The 13,652-nt window shown below is 38.9% G+C and overlaps 1 protein-coding gene across 4 annotated transcripts in view; it reads left to right on the top strand.

The window, feature by feature from the left end:
* Positions 1–13,652, top strand: part of PARD3B (par-3 family cell polarity regulator beta) — a 434,227-nt gene that overhangs the window by 376,453 nt on the left and 44,122 nt on the right. For all 4 annotated transcript variants that reach the window (XM_075028231.1, XM_075028232.1, XM_075028230.1 and 1 more), the window contains one exon: positions 5,941–6,076. In XM_075028231.1, the coding sequence (XP_074884332.1) occupies positions 5,941–6,076 (136 nt within the window). The remainder of the gene's footprint in view (positions 1–5,940; positions 6,077–13,652) is intronic.

The raw sequence follows: 13,652 nt of genomic DNA, 5'->3' as shown, positions 1-13,652 counted from the left end.
TGTAAAGCAGATTAAGACTCAGGGGCTTTAGTATACAAGTTCAAATAAACTCAAATAAGTGTAAATAGCTTTTTCAGTGTAGTTTGTTTTCCTGAAGTTTATTTATGATTCTTGACTTTATATGTATTTATGTACCTACAGAGAAACATATCCATCTAGTGCTTCCATGTCAGCCCATCTATACAGACCCTCTCAGAATAGTCCTGTCTAAATGGAACTGGGCTCAAAGTCTTCCTCCTCGTCACTTTGCACAGGTTTCCAAATCAAGCGTCCTACTGGGGCCCCTCTCCATTGATAAAGATGGTAATTGTGTATACATAGGGTATCTTCCTGCCCAAAGCAAGAAAGAAAGTGTTACGGAGACCAATAAAACCATTTGCATGGTTCCAGTAGCTAGAAAGACATCCTTCTTAAGTTGGGTCCTCAGCATGGGGTGTGTATAGCTAAAATCCAGGCTGGCTCTGGCTGAACATCAAAGATGATTCCTGAGCCTGCAAGGCAATATCAGTGATGTCAACAAGGTATTTCTGACAAGTTTTTCATTGCAATATCATTCATTTACTCAAGTGCATATGAAAACAACAAATGTTCATTTCTTCCTAAACTCTCTTTCTCTTGGTGGTTGACAAAGATGAAAGCTGAAATATTGTAGAATTATGTTCTTATCATTGATTTTCTTTTTATCGCTTCCCACCATTCTTTTTATTCCCTCTTACTATTGATGTTGCAGAAATATCTTCATAAGCAGTGTAATACTTCAGGGTAGAAAGACAAGGGCTGGAACTGAGAATAACGTACTCAAATACTTATTTGTTATAACTTCAAAATGAAAGTTTTATCCTAAGTGAAAGATACTTTTACATGCTCTGTTGGACTCTCTTAGACTGTATATCTTTGCAGACCACTGTGTTCCTTTCAGTGTATAAAATCAGCTTTGTTTTATAGCAGATTGTGAATGGGAGATTGTCCATTCTCTTGAGTCTGTGAATCACGTTTTGTCTTGGATTTCTTTGTTAATGGAAAGTTCACTAAAAGAATATTTTTTTTTTCTTTTTTTTCTTTTTTTTTTTTTTTTAACTTGGAAGCACCAGTTGTTTGTTTAGAGGCTGACAGTCAGCTGGGTGAAATCAGAGTTTGAAAGAAGTGGCTGGCAAAAAAGCCCTGTGCAATATTAATGTGTTTAGGAAAACCACTGGAAACAAAATGTTTATTGCCTCTTTAAATGTATGTTTATATACAGCTTTAAGTGGTTCATCTTATTCTGTACGTGCAACACTTGTTTTTAATTTCTTATTATCTAGAGAGCTGCAATAAGAAGTCACTAATTTAAAAACTGACATTTTTAACCTGAATGATTGAAATCCAGATTAGCAACTCAGAGGAAGAACAGAGGGGAGATTTTACTGTGCAAAACCTCAGCCATATGTATCAAATACTGATGATGATGTTTTGATTCTTTGAAAAAAATAACTTGTCTGTCATATTGGGTATATAATGTTATTGCTATGGTGCTTGTTCATCTATCTCCTCAGAGATGATGGAATGAAATTTCACTGTCATATTTTATATAATGTTAGAGATAGCTTGAAGCTAAGTCTGTGCCAAATTATGGTTTCCTTCTTGTTTTGGGATGCCTATTCCAACTGTATCGGTTGGGTGGCTATTTCGTCGCAGGTCCCTTTACAGTCGCAGTAGGCAAGGTGGAACCTGTATAGTGCCTCTGACAGATTCAGGCACAGGGCAGAAGATGGTGATTTCTGGTGGTTGTTTATCTAGTTGGTAGTACAGCCCCAGCAGCATGGGTTAGAATGATCACTCAGACTTTTTTTTTATCTTCTCCCAGGCCAGAAAAAAGCTTTGGTTTGTAACGATTGTACCTAGCAAAGCTACAGAATAGCTGACAGGAATGTGCTTTTTCCACTTTTGAATGTTCATGTAAGATTGTTTATTTTTTCTGTTTCAAAAAAAAAAAATCCTTGCAGTGCGTGTAGCTTATTCGAAGAATTGTTGAACTTCTCTTGAGGTCGTCTGTGGTGTGGGATTTTGGACAGGTTTTGTTACTGTTGTTTGAAATCAGCATCTGAGTCTTCACTAAACTCTTCGTAAAGTTTCTCAGAGATTTTTCCCCCTACCTAGACAGTATTTAAAAACTTCTCCAAAAAGCTTCAGGTTCTATGCCAGTATCAGCTGCTGCTGAATCAGTCTCCTTACACGTTGCGCAATTTTAGGAAATTGTTCTGAAATCAATTGCAAAATGCAGAGTGGACGGTTCTCTTACAGTCTTGTCGTGACAATGAAGAAGTCCATGGGTAGATTATATGTTAGAGCCTGGGAACACATGGTGGTGGAGGGGAATGGCAAATGTGTGGTTGCACGGTTCTCTGAAGAATATACAGCACAGGGAGCCATGTCAGGGAAGTGTGTTGTGCACAAAATTGTAGATATGATGAAGGACTGTAATATTTAAATCTCCTCAAGGAGGGAGCACTACATTAAATGTAAAGCTACTGTAATAGAAATCTGTCTGCTGTACTTACTAGGCTTGGTGAAAAGCTTCAGTAAGTCTCCTTAATATAAATTGACTTTGATTGGAGTATTGTTTTTATATTTCTTCTGTAAGTTCAGGTTCCTTTTCAGTATAAATAGTCGTGCATCCGAAACATTTGAACTGGTATTCATCTGCTGTTTCCCTGTCTGAGAACTGCTATCTGATCAAACCAATATTTTTTAATTATGTATTTATAGGCAGATGGGAGAATAGTTTACAGTCAATGTATGATCTTCTCTGCAAATCTTGGAAAATTGTGTTGGTTTTTTTTTTTTAATATTGCCTTATCAGTTTCTTTTTTTTTATTACTGATGACTTCATTCTGTTTGAATTCAATGCTTCAGTTTCTTTGGGGTAAACTAATAGATTATGTATGCGATATTTGCACAGTGCTGATTGAATTCATCTGGTGAGTTTGAATGTGGTTCATATATTCACATAATTGTCAGGAGCCAACTTGAAATTCAGAACTGTTTCATGAGCATTGCATGGGGCATCATGTTCATCTCGCATTACTCAGGAGTGGGTAAAACTTTCATGGTAAGCTAGAATGCAGCTCTTTCAAAAGCCTGTCTTTTACGTTTGTGCCTATAAACAGTGATGGAGAGAAAAAAAAGAAAAAAAAAACTGAAAAAATTTCCTGAAAAAATTAAGCTGATGTATTGACCATCCTTCTTCCAACCTGCTCTCCCCACCTTTCTAACAAATTCTGAACCTGCTGGCCATTTTTGACCAGACTTGACAGGTGATTCCATGTTCAAAAGGTACGGGATCACTAAGTTTCATGAAAATAAGCAGCCTGCTAGAGAGGCCCAAACAAATGCCCTTGCTGGAGAGAAATGCTGCAGTATGAACTCAGTCCCGTTATCGGACACCAGAGAACCCACAGGAGAGAAGCAAAGGAAATCAGACTTCACGGAGCTGCTTGTTTCCACAGAGATTATGCTTGTGTTTTCACACTAATCCAGATGGATAACTTTCCATGTGCTGCTATCTTTCATTCAAATGTTCCTACTCATTCTCATGGTTAGGGTTTGTACTTTAATATGGCATAGCAGAGGTTTGCCAAAGAAAAAACTGTCAGGCCGTCTTTTAATATATTTAATCAGCTTGATCTCTGCAGCACCTACTTCCACTTGCTGGCTAGATGGGTTTAAGCAGAAGGAAGTTCACTGGCAGGAGATTTGCAGTAAATGGAGCACAGACTGCTGTTACTGCCTCTTACAATATATCAGTCTCAGATTCCATTTTAAAAAGGAAAACAAAAAAAAAACAAAAAAACAAAACTGTATGGTATTTTCAGATTACCTCTTACCTGGAGGTAGAAAGTGGGTATGTGGCCATTAGGCCACTGGTGGCAGGTGCTAATACAGTTTGCAGAGAGCTGTGGGGAGCCAGATCAGCTGGAATCGAACCAGACCCCTTGCCTGTATTTCAGTGTTTGTCTCTTAGCTAGTGCTGCTTTGCGTAATGATGTTGGCAGAGCAACAGGGACAATACTTTGGGCCTTATGTGTATGTTAGCAGCCCTAGTTAAAAGCTTTACTGGTGCTCACAAGTAAAGTCAGAGGATTTCACAGGTATTGTATAGCTCGTGAGTTGTGGACCAAGCTTCACTGTTCTAAGTGATAGCCCCCATTAGCTAGTCCTCAATTCCAGTGCTTTGCAAACTGGAAATGGTTCTCCACTATTTGACAAGAATTCATGCAAGGAAGAGAGGCATTTATCTGTGGAAGGAATCAAGGGGAAAAGGGAAGGTACTTTTTTTTTTTCTCAGTAGTCCACAGAGTTTGTGCAAGCTTTCTGCATTGTCTTGGCAGATCATGAGAAAAAATACGTATGCTCTGGAAGAGTTCAGTAAGTCAGCTAGAGGAGCCTGAAACCTCTGGGACTTTATAGAATAGAGGGGCACTGGATAACTTAGGATCCAGGGAAGGCAAGTAATTTAAGTGTTTGATTTTTCATGGAAACATACTGATGCTGCAAGTAAACATTTCCAATCCTGGCTGCATATTCAGTTGCATTTGCACCCTATGTGGAATTTCCCTTCACTGGTAATTAATTTCCAACCAATGTAGATTGCAGTTAGACACTAGAAACTACTTATTATTGAACTGATAGGTTTATGTCCAACCTTTTGTACGTGCTTTCCAAATTCAGTTTGCTATGCAAATCCTATAAAAGGCTTCCTTAGATTCTGGCGTACTCATACTGGAGTGCAGTGTGACAAGATGCTCCACAGAGTCTGTGCTCATGTGGATAAATCTGTATCTCTATAGCCCGTTGTTGGTGAGGCAGAGTTAAGGTTGCAGATTAAGAGAATATATGATGATATGCTGCAAAAACAATGGTTGGAGTTTAGGAGTGGCCACAAATAAATTCTATGATATTCCCTGTGAATGCCAGTAAATGCCACTGAATCATACAGTCAGTATTCACACCACTGCTGACTAGAGCAGGGCTGGACATAGTGGCAGGAAACTTTCTAATTTATTCATTTTAAATGTGGCTGTGTTGTTTTTAACTCTTAGGCATTTTCAGAATTTTTTTTTAATCCTTCCAGGTATAGCTTGAGCTTCCACAGTTGTACAATTCCAGCGGTATGGTTTTGGAAGGCTCACCAGGGTCAAAAACTGCAGGCAAGCATGTGTTTAACTTGATAAACTAAGCAACTCCACTAGCTTTATCCACAGCAGTTTGCAGTGTATGTGGTTCTGCATACAAGTGAGTCTTTGTGGTTTACTAAGTGGATTACTGTTTAATTACCGCTTTAAAAAAATGGTGTCAAGATTTGATAGTGTGCTTGCCCATCTCTCTTGCCTCCCCTGTATTTTCATGGCTGATATTATAGTTCTTTGTGTAATTGGGAAGGAGGTTGGTTTTTATGAGATAAAACTTCTTTCTGTGCTTCTCTGTGAATATAGTTTATTCTTTACCTTGAACAAATGTAATTTTAGGGAAATTCCACATTCAGCGTGGGAGCAAAAGGAAACATTTTTTTGGCAGCTTATCATCATCATCATCATTATTATTAAAATATGATAGCCATTTATAGCTGCTTGTAGGAATGTTAAAAGTTTCCTCGTGCTCCCCCATCTGTCTGCATCCATCTGTTGTCTCTTGTCTTGTACTAGAATTGTTAAGTGCTTTGGACAGGGACAACGTTTTTTAAAAATGGGGATCAAGTTCACAATTAGCAGCTTTATTAATATAAGAAAGCAAAAATAAGGGTGTTATGGGCCAGTGGGCACTATGCAAGTCAGGAGAATCAAATGTTCATAATACGTTTGTGTCAGGTGTGACAATTCTCTGTGTGTGCTCATATGGGTACCTGGTAAGTGTTAGATATGCGTGTACATATGAGTTTTATTTAGCATTTTTTATTTTTCTCAGTGGCTGCACGGGTGGTGGGAACGCTGATCGTATCCAGAAGTTACGGAAGGAATACCATCAGGCCAGGCGAGAAGGCTTACCTTTCTATGAGGACGACGAAGGAAGAACACAGCCGTCTGATTACGACCAGCGCTGGGTAGGTCCACAATGTGATCCAAAGTGCTTTTGCAGCATTTAGGGTTAGCAGAAGGCACTGATATGTTTGTTTTTTCCAGAAATTCTGTGTCAGCGTACTATGAATTTGGGGCATTTGTAGAAATGGAGAAATCCTTAATGCCAGCCCACCAAAGGAAACATTAATAACATGAAAACTTGGCTAAAAATAACTTGACTGTTCACTGTGTTTCATTTAGGCCCAGGTTTCCTCTCTTTAGGCCCAAGATAGGCAGTCATTGCCAAACTTTGTCACATGTTGTAGCATCAAGGCTTTTCAGCAGGATTTATGCTACTCTGGCAGTTCATCCAGTGATTCCCTGGGTTAACAAGAGTGTTAGAAGAGCAGACTCTCACTGTGCTTAGCTGCAAAGTGGGAGGGAGGAAACAGAGGCATGTCTGCTCCCGCCCTTCCTTCTGCACACTGGACAGTAGCAATCTGGCCACAATACATTCTCAGTAACTTCTGTAAAGTGAAAACTGGAATAATTTGCTCCTCTCCCATCAAAAGATCTTAAAATATTCTACCAACACTATACAACTGTTACAGACACGCTGTACTCCCTGTTTTACATCTAGGAGTCACACTACACAGAGACGTATTACCTACCCCACTACCAAAGACTAACCTGTGGTAGAATCAGAGATTAAATCAAGAGTGCCAGATTTTTTAATGTGTTAAATAAATGCATATAGTCTATGGGATCACAACTGTGGTACTCAAGAGCTCCACCTGAGCAGTTTGAGTTGGACTTTGTCTCTTTAGAAGTAATTATAATCAACCAGCATTCAAATTTGAACTTTTAGTTTAAAAAGAGACAGAATTATGTTAAAATCTTAAGAATCTAAATACACTTGAAGTTTGAACTAACATTGTTGGTTTTAAAGTCCTCCAAACTATCAGTGTGAATGCTGAAGTGAAATCTTCAATGATTGGGCTTGTAGTCCAAAAAAAGTCCTATGTGAGACTAGATGTTACTGCAATCACAGAGAGATAGAATTAAAAGGGGTGTTTTTACATAAATTATCATATATATTTGTTCATTAACCCCAAAAATGTTGTTGTATATATTATTCTGATTCAATTACCAAAGGTGTCACCTTCAGCAAAATAATTCTTTCCTTAGAACAGTTAACTTTAATCTACTGCCTTAAATTTTGTGACCCAAATTTGGTGAATCTATGTAGCTGCCATTCTTCTTCCAAATAGCTTTTGTAAACTAAAATGAGAATATGCATCAAATGTGTCTTTCTGTTGAAATTGTATGGCATAAGTGTCCTGACAGAGGCCTCAGACTGGGCCAGTGGTACCTCTTCAGCAGCCTGAGGATTTCTACTTCTTATCTGAAACTGATAAAGCCTTATTAATCCTCAGAGGAGGTTGAGATTTATGGTCTGGTGTAGTTTCCCAAGATTCACAAAGGTTTCTTCTAGGTAATCCTTTCTAAGCCTTTCCTATTAGGTATAATGCCCAAAGATTACTGATTTCCAAAGCTTTGCTTTTCCTGTGAGGCAAGTTGTCCTTAATCAGAGCACCTGAAAGGGAGCTTTAAGTATCTCAATCTTGAGCTGATTAATAATAGTGGCACCAGGATTGTTTCTTTTTGTACTTCCAATGCAGAATATTTTTAAATGTTTTTGTTGTGAGGAATGGCAGTCTGCTCAAAAATCAGAGTTTACCTTAAGGGCTTTAATATGCTGAAGTTTGTTGCTGCAACAGCTCCTCTTGCTGAAGTGGTTCGCAAATTTCAAAGACTTCTGGTCTCTTCCCTGCAACAATATCATCCATTGATCCATCCAGCCTTGCTTTCATTAGGCACTGTCTTTCAGTCTGGAAAATACTGTGGCCACAGCTTGCTCTCATTCAACTCCTGGCTGAAATTTCTACTCTTGCATGTAGTTTTACCCTTAAAATACATATGTTATATCAATCCATTCAGACAGAAAAGAAGGAGCAAAAATAGAATCAAAATATTAAAAAGAAAACAAATGTCTCAAAGCATCTTGCCAGGAGAGTCCTCAAGATACTTTTTAAGCAATATCATCTTTCCCACCTCGGGCTGCTGACCCTCAGCAGTACTGTGGTAACACAGATTGAAAAACAGCTGATTTTTTTTCCACCTTTACTCATCAGTGAAGAGACATGCTGATGACTAATTGCATAATTATAAATAAATAAAAACTTACTCTAATCTTCAGGATGTCAGGTCTTTCTTTGAAGAGTCGACAGACAGCTGAGGAGGAGGAAAACCTTCTGGTGTAAGTTTTCTTCCTTCCCACAGGAGGTTATGGCACCAGAGAAGCTGCAGCTGGAAAGGAGATGCTGGATCTCCCTATGTATTTTTAATACTCAATTAGTTCTTTCTATGCTTTTGTCAGTCAGCTGTTTTACCTAAGCCAGCTTTCCTATAAGATGTCTTTCTAATGTACAGCAGCTGCTGTAATCACTTCCCACTATCTCATGAAACACGTAGATAAGTTGGGAAATAACAGAGGATAATTTGAGAAGACACTATCCTGTCGCAAATCAACAGCCTCAGAAATGGACCATGGGTCTTGTCCTCCAAAAAAGTATCTGAGAACTCATGAGGCAAATTTCTATCTGATAAAGCTGACATTGACACGTGGCCTTTGGCTGAAACTGTAATGGGACAGAATTTCTAATAGAAGGGGTATTTCTAACAATCTACTTTTTTTAAAGTGGGATAAATCAAGTTAAAGTGCAGAGCCGGCTGAAAAGCTAGTATTGTAAGGGAAAATGATCTCATGACAGGCAATTGGGATCCATAAATGTTTTAAAAATAAGGTCAAAAATTCACTTTAAATAGGCCTGCTATTCTCTCATCATCCATTCCTCCCCCCTGCATCCATTTTCAAATTCTCCTCTGTTCTTCTCATCTGTTGCTGGGTGAATTTTTTTCTCTCTTGCGCCTTCATTCTCCTCTCCCTTCCCCACAGTCTGTTCTTTTTCTTTTTCTAAGTAGCTGAATAATTCAGTTTACTGTGTCTCCATAAACAGACACATGTATATAGCACCGTTTGTGCTATAGAGCCAGACCCTTTGAAATTCTTTTCCATTTCCTTTGTGGTTTCGTTTGTTGTTGAGTTTTGCACCCTTTAGAATCGTCCCCACCCCTGCCACCCCCCCTTTCAGGTTTATAACTAGGATAAATGATAAGCCAAATTCTCTATGGTGGATCACAAGGCTTAAAGTAAACCTCAGCTTGTTAACCAAAGGGCAGGCTGATGGTAAGCATAAATACTTTCTAGGAAAATGAGTGCCTGTTGTCAGTATAATGTGAGATTACCCTAAAATTTTCTGACAGCTAGGGTATATTGGGAAGTATCAGGTCAAGACAGAGTTTAGGCATGTGCATACATACTCTTGTCTTAGTGGCTCATGAACGTATCTGATACAAACCTAATCCAGGTCTACAGAAAGAGGTATAATATGTTTATGTAGTATTATATACTGCAGTATCAGTCAGACCCTGAGAGAACTACATAAGGAATAAGCTCCAAGAACTTAGTCTCCCTAGGAGTTGGAGGGTGTTTTCATGGGGCACTCTTTTTCAGGGCTTTAGAGTCACAGACTAATAGCAGATCATGAGAAACAGCGAAGGATCTGTCAAGACAAAGCCGTGAAGTTAGCATCTGCACTTGTATTTAAGGGCATTTAAATAATGAGGAATTAATCATCTATTTGAGGATTTACTTGGATTGTCTTACAGACTTTGTACAAATCCAGTTACTTAAAACATCAATTCTTTCCTTCAGGATGGCAGTAAATCCTTGAAACTTTATCTTTTTAATGTACGTTCAAGGACTGCATGTAACACCAGCCACGCTGCAAATAGTTCTTCACCTGTTAGTGACCACATCAGCTTCACTGTACCAAACCTTAGGTTAAGTGGTTCTAAAAGCCATTTCCATATTTGCAGATCAGATTTGCAAGCTGATAAATAACCTAAAGATATAAAAAAACCTGTCTCTGGATACTAGCTGTGAACATTTCGATTGAAACAAATCTGTAATGTACTGAGTTTTGTCAGTTCCCAGTTGAGAGCATGAAAGGAGAATCATGCCTGTCTGTGTTAAAGGCTAAGTACTTTATTGTGTGCCTGGCAGGGATCCAAGTCTAAAAATCAACCAGAACAAAAAAAGGAGCATTAAGAACTGCATTATTTTTCCATAATGTGTCAAAGGGTTCTATGCTTGCTTCAGGGTGAATAAGGAGCTGTTTGTACTTTTCATGATCAATTAATTCCAGGTTCAGGATGTTGCATTTCAAATAGGTTAGGTTCCCAAAATGCACAGACGTTTGTGTTGGACCATGGTTAGAAACCAAAATTCCAACTTCTAGAATAATAACATTCCTGTCTTCTAGCGCAATGGGAGAAGCTGACAATTTTATGTACTATGTAAAACCATATAGCAGAAACTGCTGTGGATTCCAGACTTTCTGAACCCACAGACTATTAGTAGAAAATGTTTAATTTTTTTTTTTTAAAAAGACAATAACTTACTTAAAGTATAGCTGCTTTGCAAACCATGGATCAGAAGTATTTGTGTATATGTGATTAAAATATTAAGAGAGTATGTAAAACATTTTATTAGGATGTATGATTAACTTACCAATCAAGAACGTTTTATTGTCACTACTTATCTCTGTATAATGAAGGTTTCAGATCAGGGTGTATTCTAGAGAGCTGTTCAAACTAAGCAGAGGGATTTTGAAATTTACAAGGCTGGCTTTTGGGGGTAGGTTTGGAGGGAAATTGTTTTTGGGAAATCCCTGCCAAACCCCATGTGAAAAATAAATTATTCCAAATGGCACATGCAAGGAGAGCCAAATTCAATTCCATTAATACTAGTAATAAAGAGTGACTCTTATAACTTATTTGGAGTCATTCCTACTTACACAAAGGTTGAATTTGGCATAGATTATCTGAACCAGAGGGGAGTCTGAAATGCTCATGTCTTCATGCTAACACTATGTACACACTCTTGTTTACCAAGGGAAATGGTTCTGGTGCCATAAGTCGTCTTGTCAAAGCCCACTGGTACTGTTTATACCCTACAATATTAAGTGAATTCCAGAAATACATGATGCCATCTATTCCACAAGGTACCTCATCACACAGCTGCTTTTTGTTGTATTTCAGTGCAGGGGGTTGATTCTGAGGAGGACAAACACTAAGCATTTCTCATACTTTATACAAGTAGTTGAAGGAAATCAGACAAAAACATGCGGTGCTGCCAGGCTGTGGCCATCCTTGCAGGATCACAGCACTGAGAGGTTCCACATTAACACATGTACCAGCGGTCGTGTCCCTTGCAGTTAGGAGAGGTTCTTCTGATGTTGCCCAAACGGACAACTTGAGTGGGGCATCACAGGGATCATGACAGCTGCCACAGATTATGTTGATATGATATGAAGGGCCCTAGAGGTTTTCTGTTGTATGTATTTTTCCTAACTTGCCAATATGTTTAGGGAGGTAAGAAACAAACCTCTAATTGGTAATAACATTGATGAGGGGGGTTCATGAACAGGTAATCCATGCTATATAGTACACTGAACAGTTACTGCATTCGTGCACATAGACAGGCCACAGCTCTGCAGCTTTTATCCTTCGGAGCACAGTTGAATGGGCACAGAAATAGCTTTTTCAGAGCTAGGCTGTAATCTGGCTTCACTGCAGTTCTGAGTAGCATGGTAGCTGGGTCTTTGCAATTTGCTTTGGTTCTGGCAAGCTTCTGCCAGTATAGCCTTTAACAGTTTTCTACTTGTTGATCACTCCATAGATGGGTGACTGTGTGGCCACTTTCCCTGAGCATGTGTGCACGGTCTGTCAAATCTCAGCATCATGTGGGGAAGGTGGAAGAGGATTGAGATTTTAACACCGAGCCTTCGCATGTGGGGTTGCTAAAGCTAATACTTTGCACTTTGAACCTTCCCTTACCCTCAGTGATACGTACTTCGTCGTGACAGCTTGGTCCCGACCTCTAGCAAGGCAGTGCCCCACATACCATAGAATCAAATACAGCTGCTCATGGGTCTGACTACAAGGGGAGGGGAAAGTAGATTTCCTTTTAAAATTGACCTCCTCTTCCTCAGTCCATTAGTAAGAGGCCTGCTTCAACTTCTGGAAAGGGGCCCCAGTTACAACAACGCTCATTTTTTAATCACAAGACAAGTCTGTAATGCCATTGAAATTCATGTCTGAAGCTAAGCATGCGCTTAGGTATTTATTAGATCAGGCCTGAAATCAGGCCTCAAACTTGACTCCATCTTAGGCACAAGCTTTTGCCTTTACTACCAGTTATCTGGTGCATTTATCAAATAGATGCTGACACAATTGACTTCTTTTTGAATTCTCATAGCTTAATCTCCCTGGGTTATGTTCTTGTTCAGTGTGTGCTGATTAAAAAGAAATCTCTTCCCTAAAAAATTCTGGTGATCCAAAGAGTTGCCTAGCTACTGTTGTCCCAGACAGCACCCTGTTCCCTAAAGATACTGGTCACTGTCCAGCTCTGCCTGCTAGGGATAACATCCCACTAAAACAGATAGCAGTTTTGACAAAGGACTGCAAAATTTGTCCATTTAACATAATGAAAGCAGAATGACCTCAGTGAGGCAAACGGCAACGGTTGCCCAGTGTGTGCAGAACAGGGTCGAGCTTGAAAGAAGCTGGGTCAAGCAATACAACTATGTCATTGAGGCTGCTACAGAGTACAGATCTTTTATTTGTTATAGTTAAGTATGTGACAGAAGCCAGCTGAAATAATGGACTTTTGATTACTTTTGATTTCTGGATTGAGTTCTTCTATTGTACATCTGTGCAGCACTTCTCATTATTGCAGCACAAGATCTGAGGTGGAGGCCTTGGGTCTTCTTGAGTTTTGCTAAAGTTCCTCACTGCAAAATGCATTAGCAGAACTGCTTGTTAAATTTCATCCTAGACATAGTTTCAGCAGTCAGGGTGTCAGTGCTCTGGCTACATTGTTGTCTTGCAGTTAAAAAACACTAAAAAGTTCGAGATTTCTTCACAGCCAAGGTGTGAAAAGTAATTAGAATGTATCACTGGGTGCTGGGTATAAGCAATTATCTGTGAATATATAAAGGCTCTATTTTTCTCAACAAACAGGCGACATTGTTATAATTATTTAAAATGAAAAAGAAAGTCACTGACTCAGACATGGAGAGATTGGACGGATAACTTTATTAGTTCCCAGTCTAAGGTCTGTAGTGCAGATGCTAATCTAATATCAAGTCTGCATAAAAATAAAGTACAAAATATGGGAAAAGAGAACTCCATTTACCCTGTAAGGCTTGTGCTGTACATGAGTTTGGCATTTCTGCTCAGGACCAGCTCTTTTCAACTTTCAATCTCAACTCTGGCTGTTAAAGAACACTTGGAAAAAGGAGTGCTAGCACCTTCTTTCTTGCTCAATACGGGATCCAAGTGGAACACATTCCTTCTATTGAATGTTGAGTTTTGAGAACTTCTGCAAAAGTTAGTAAACAATTTCATTTTTGTTTGCATTTGGTTTTTTAA

This window comes from Buteo buteo, chromosome 5, assembly GCF_964188355.1.
Source record: "Buteo buteo chromosome 5, bButBut1.hap1.1, whole genome shotgun sequence".
Lineage (NCBI taxonomy): Eukaryota > Metazoa > Chordata > Aves > Accipitriformes > Accipitridae > Buteo > Buteo buteo.
This window is presented reverse-complemented; position numbering and strand designations above follow the sequence as displayed.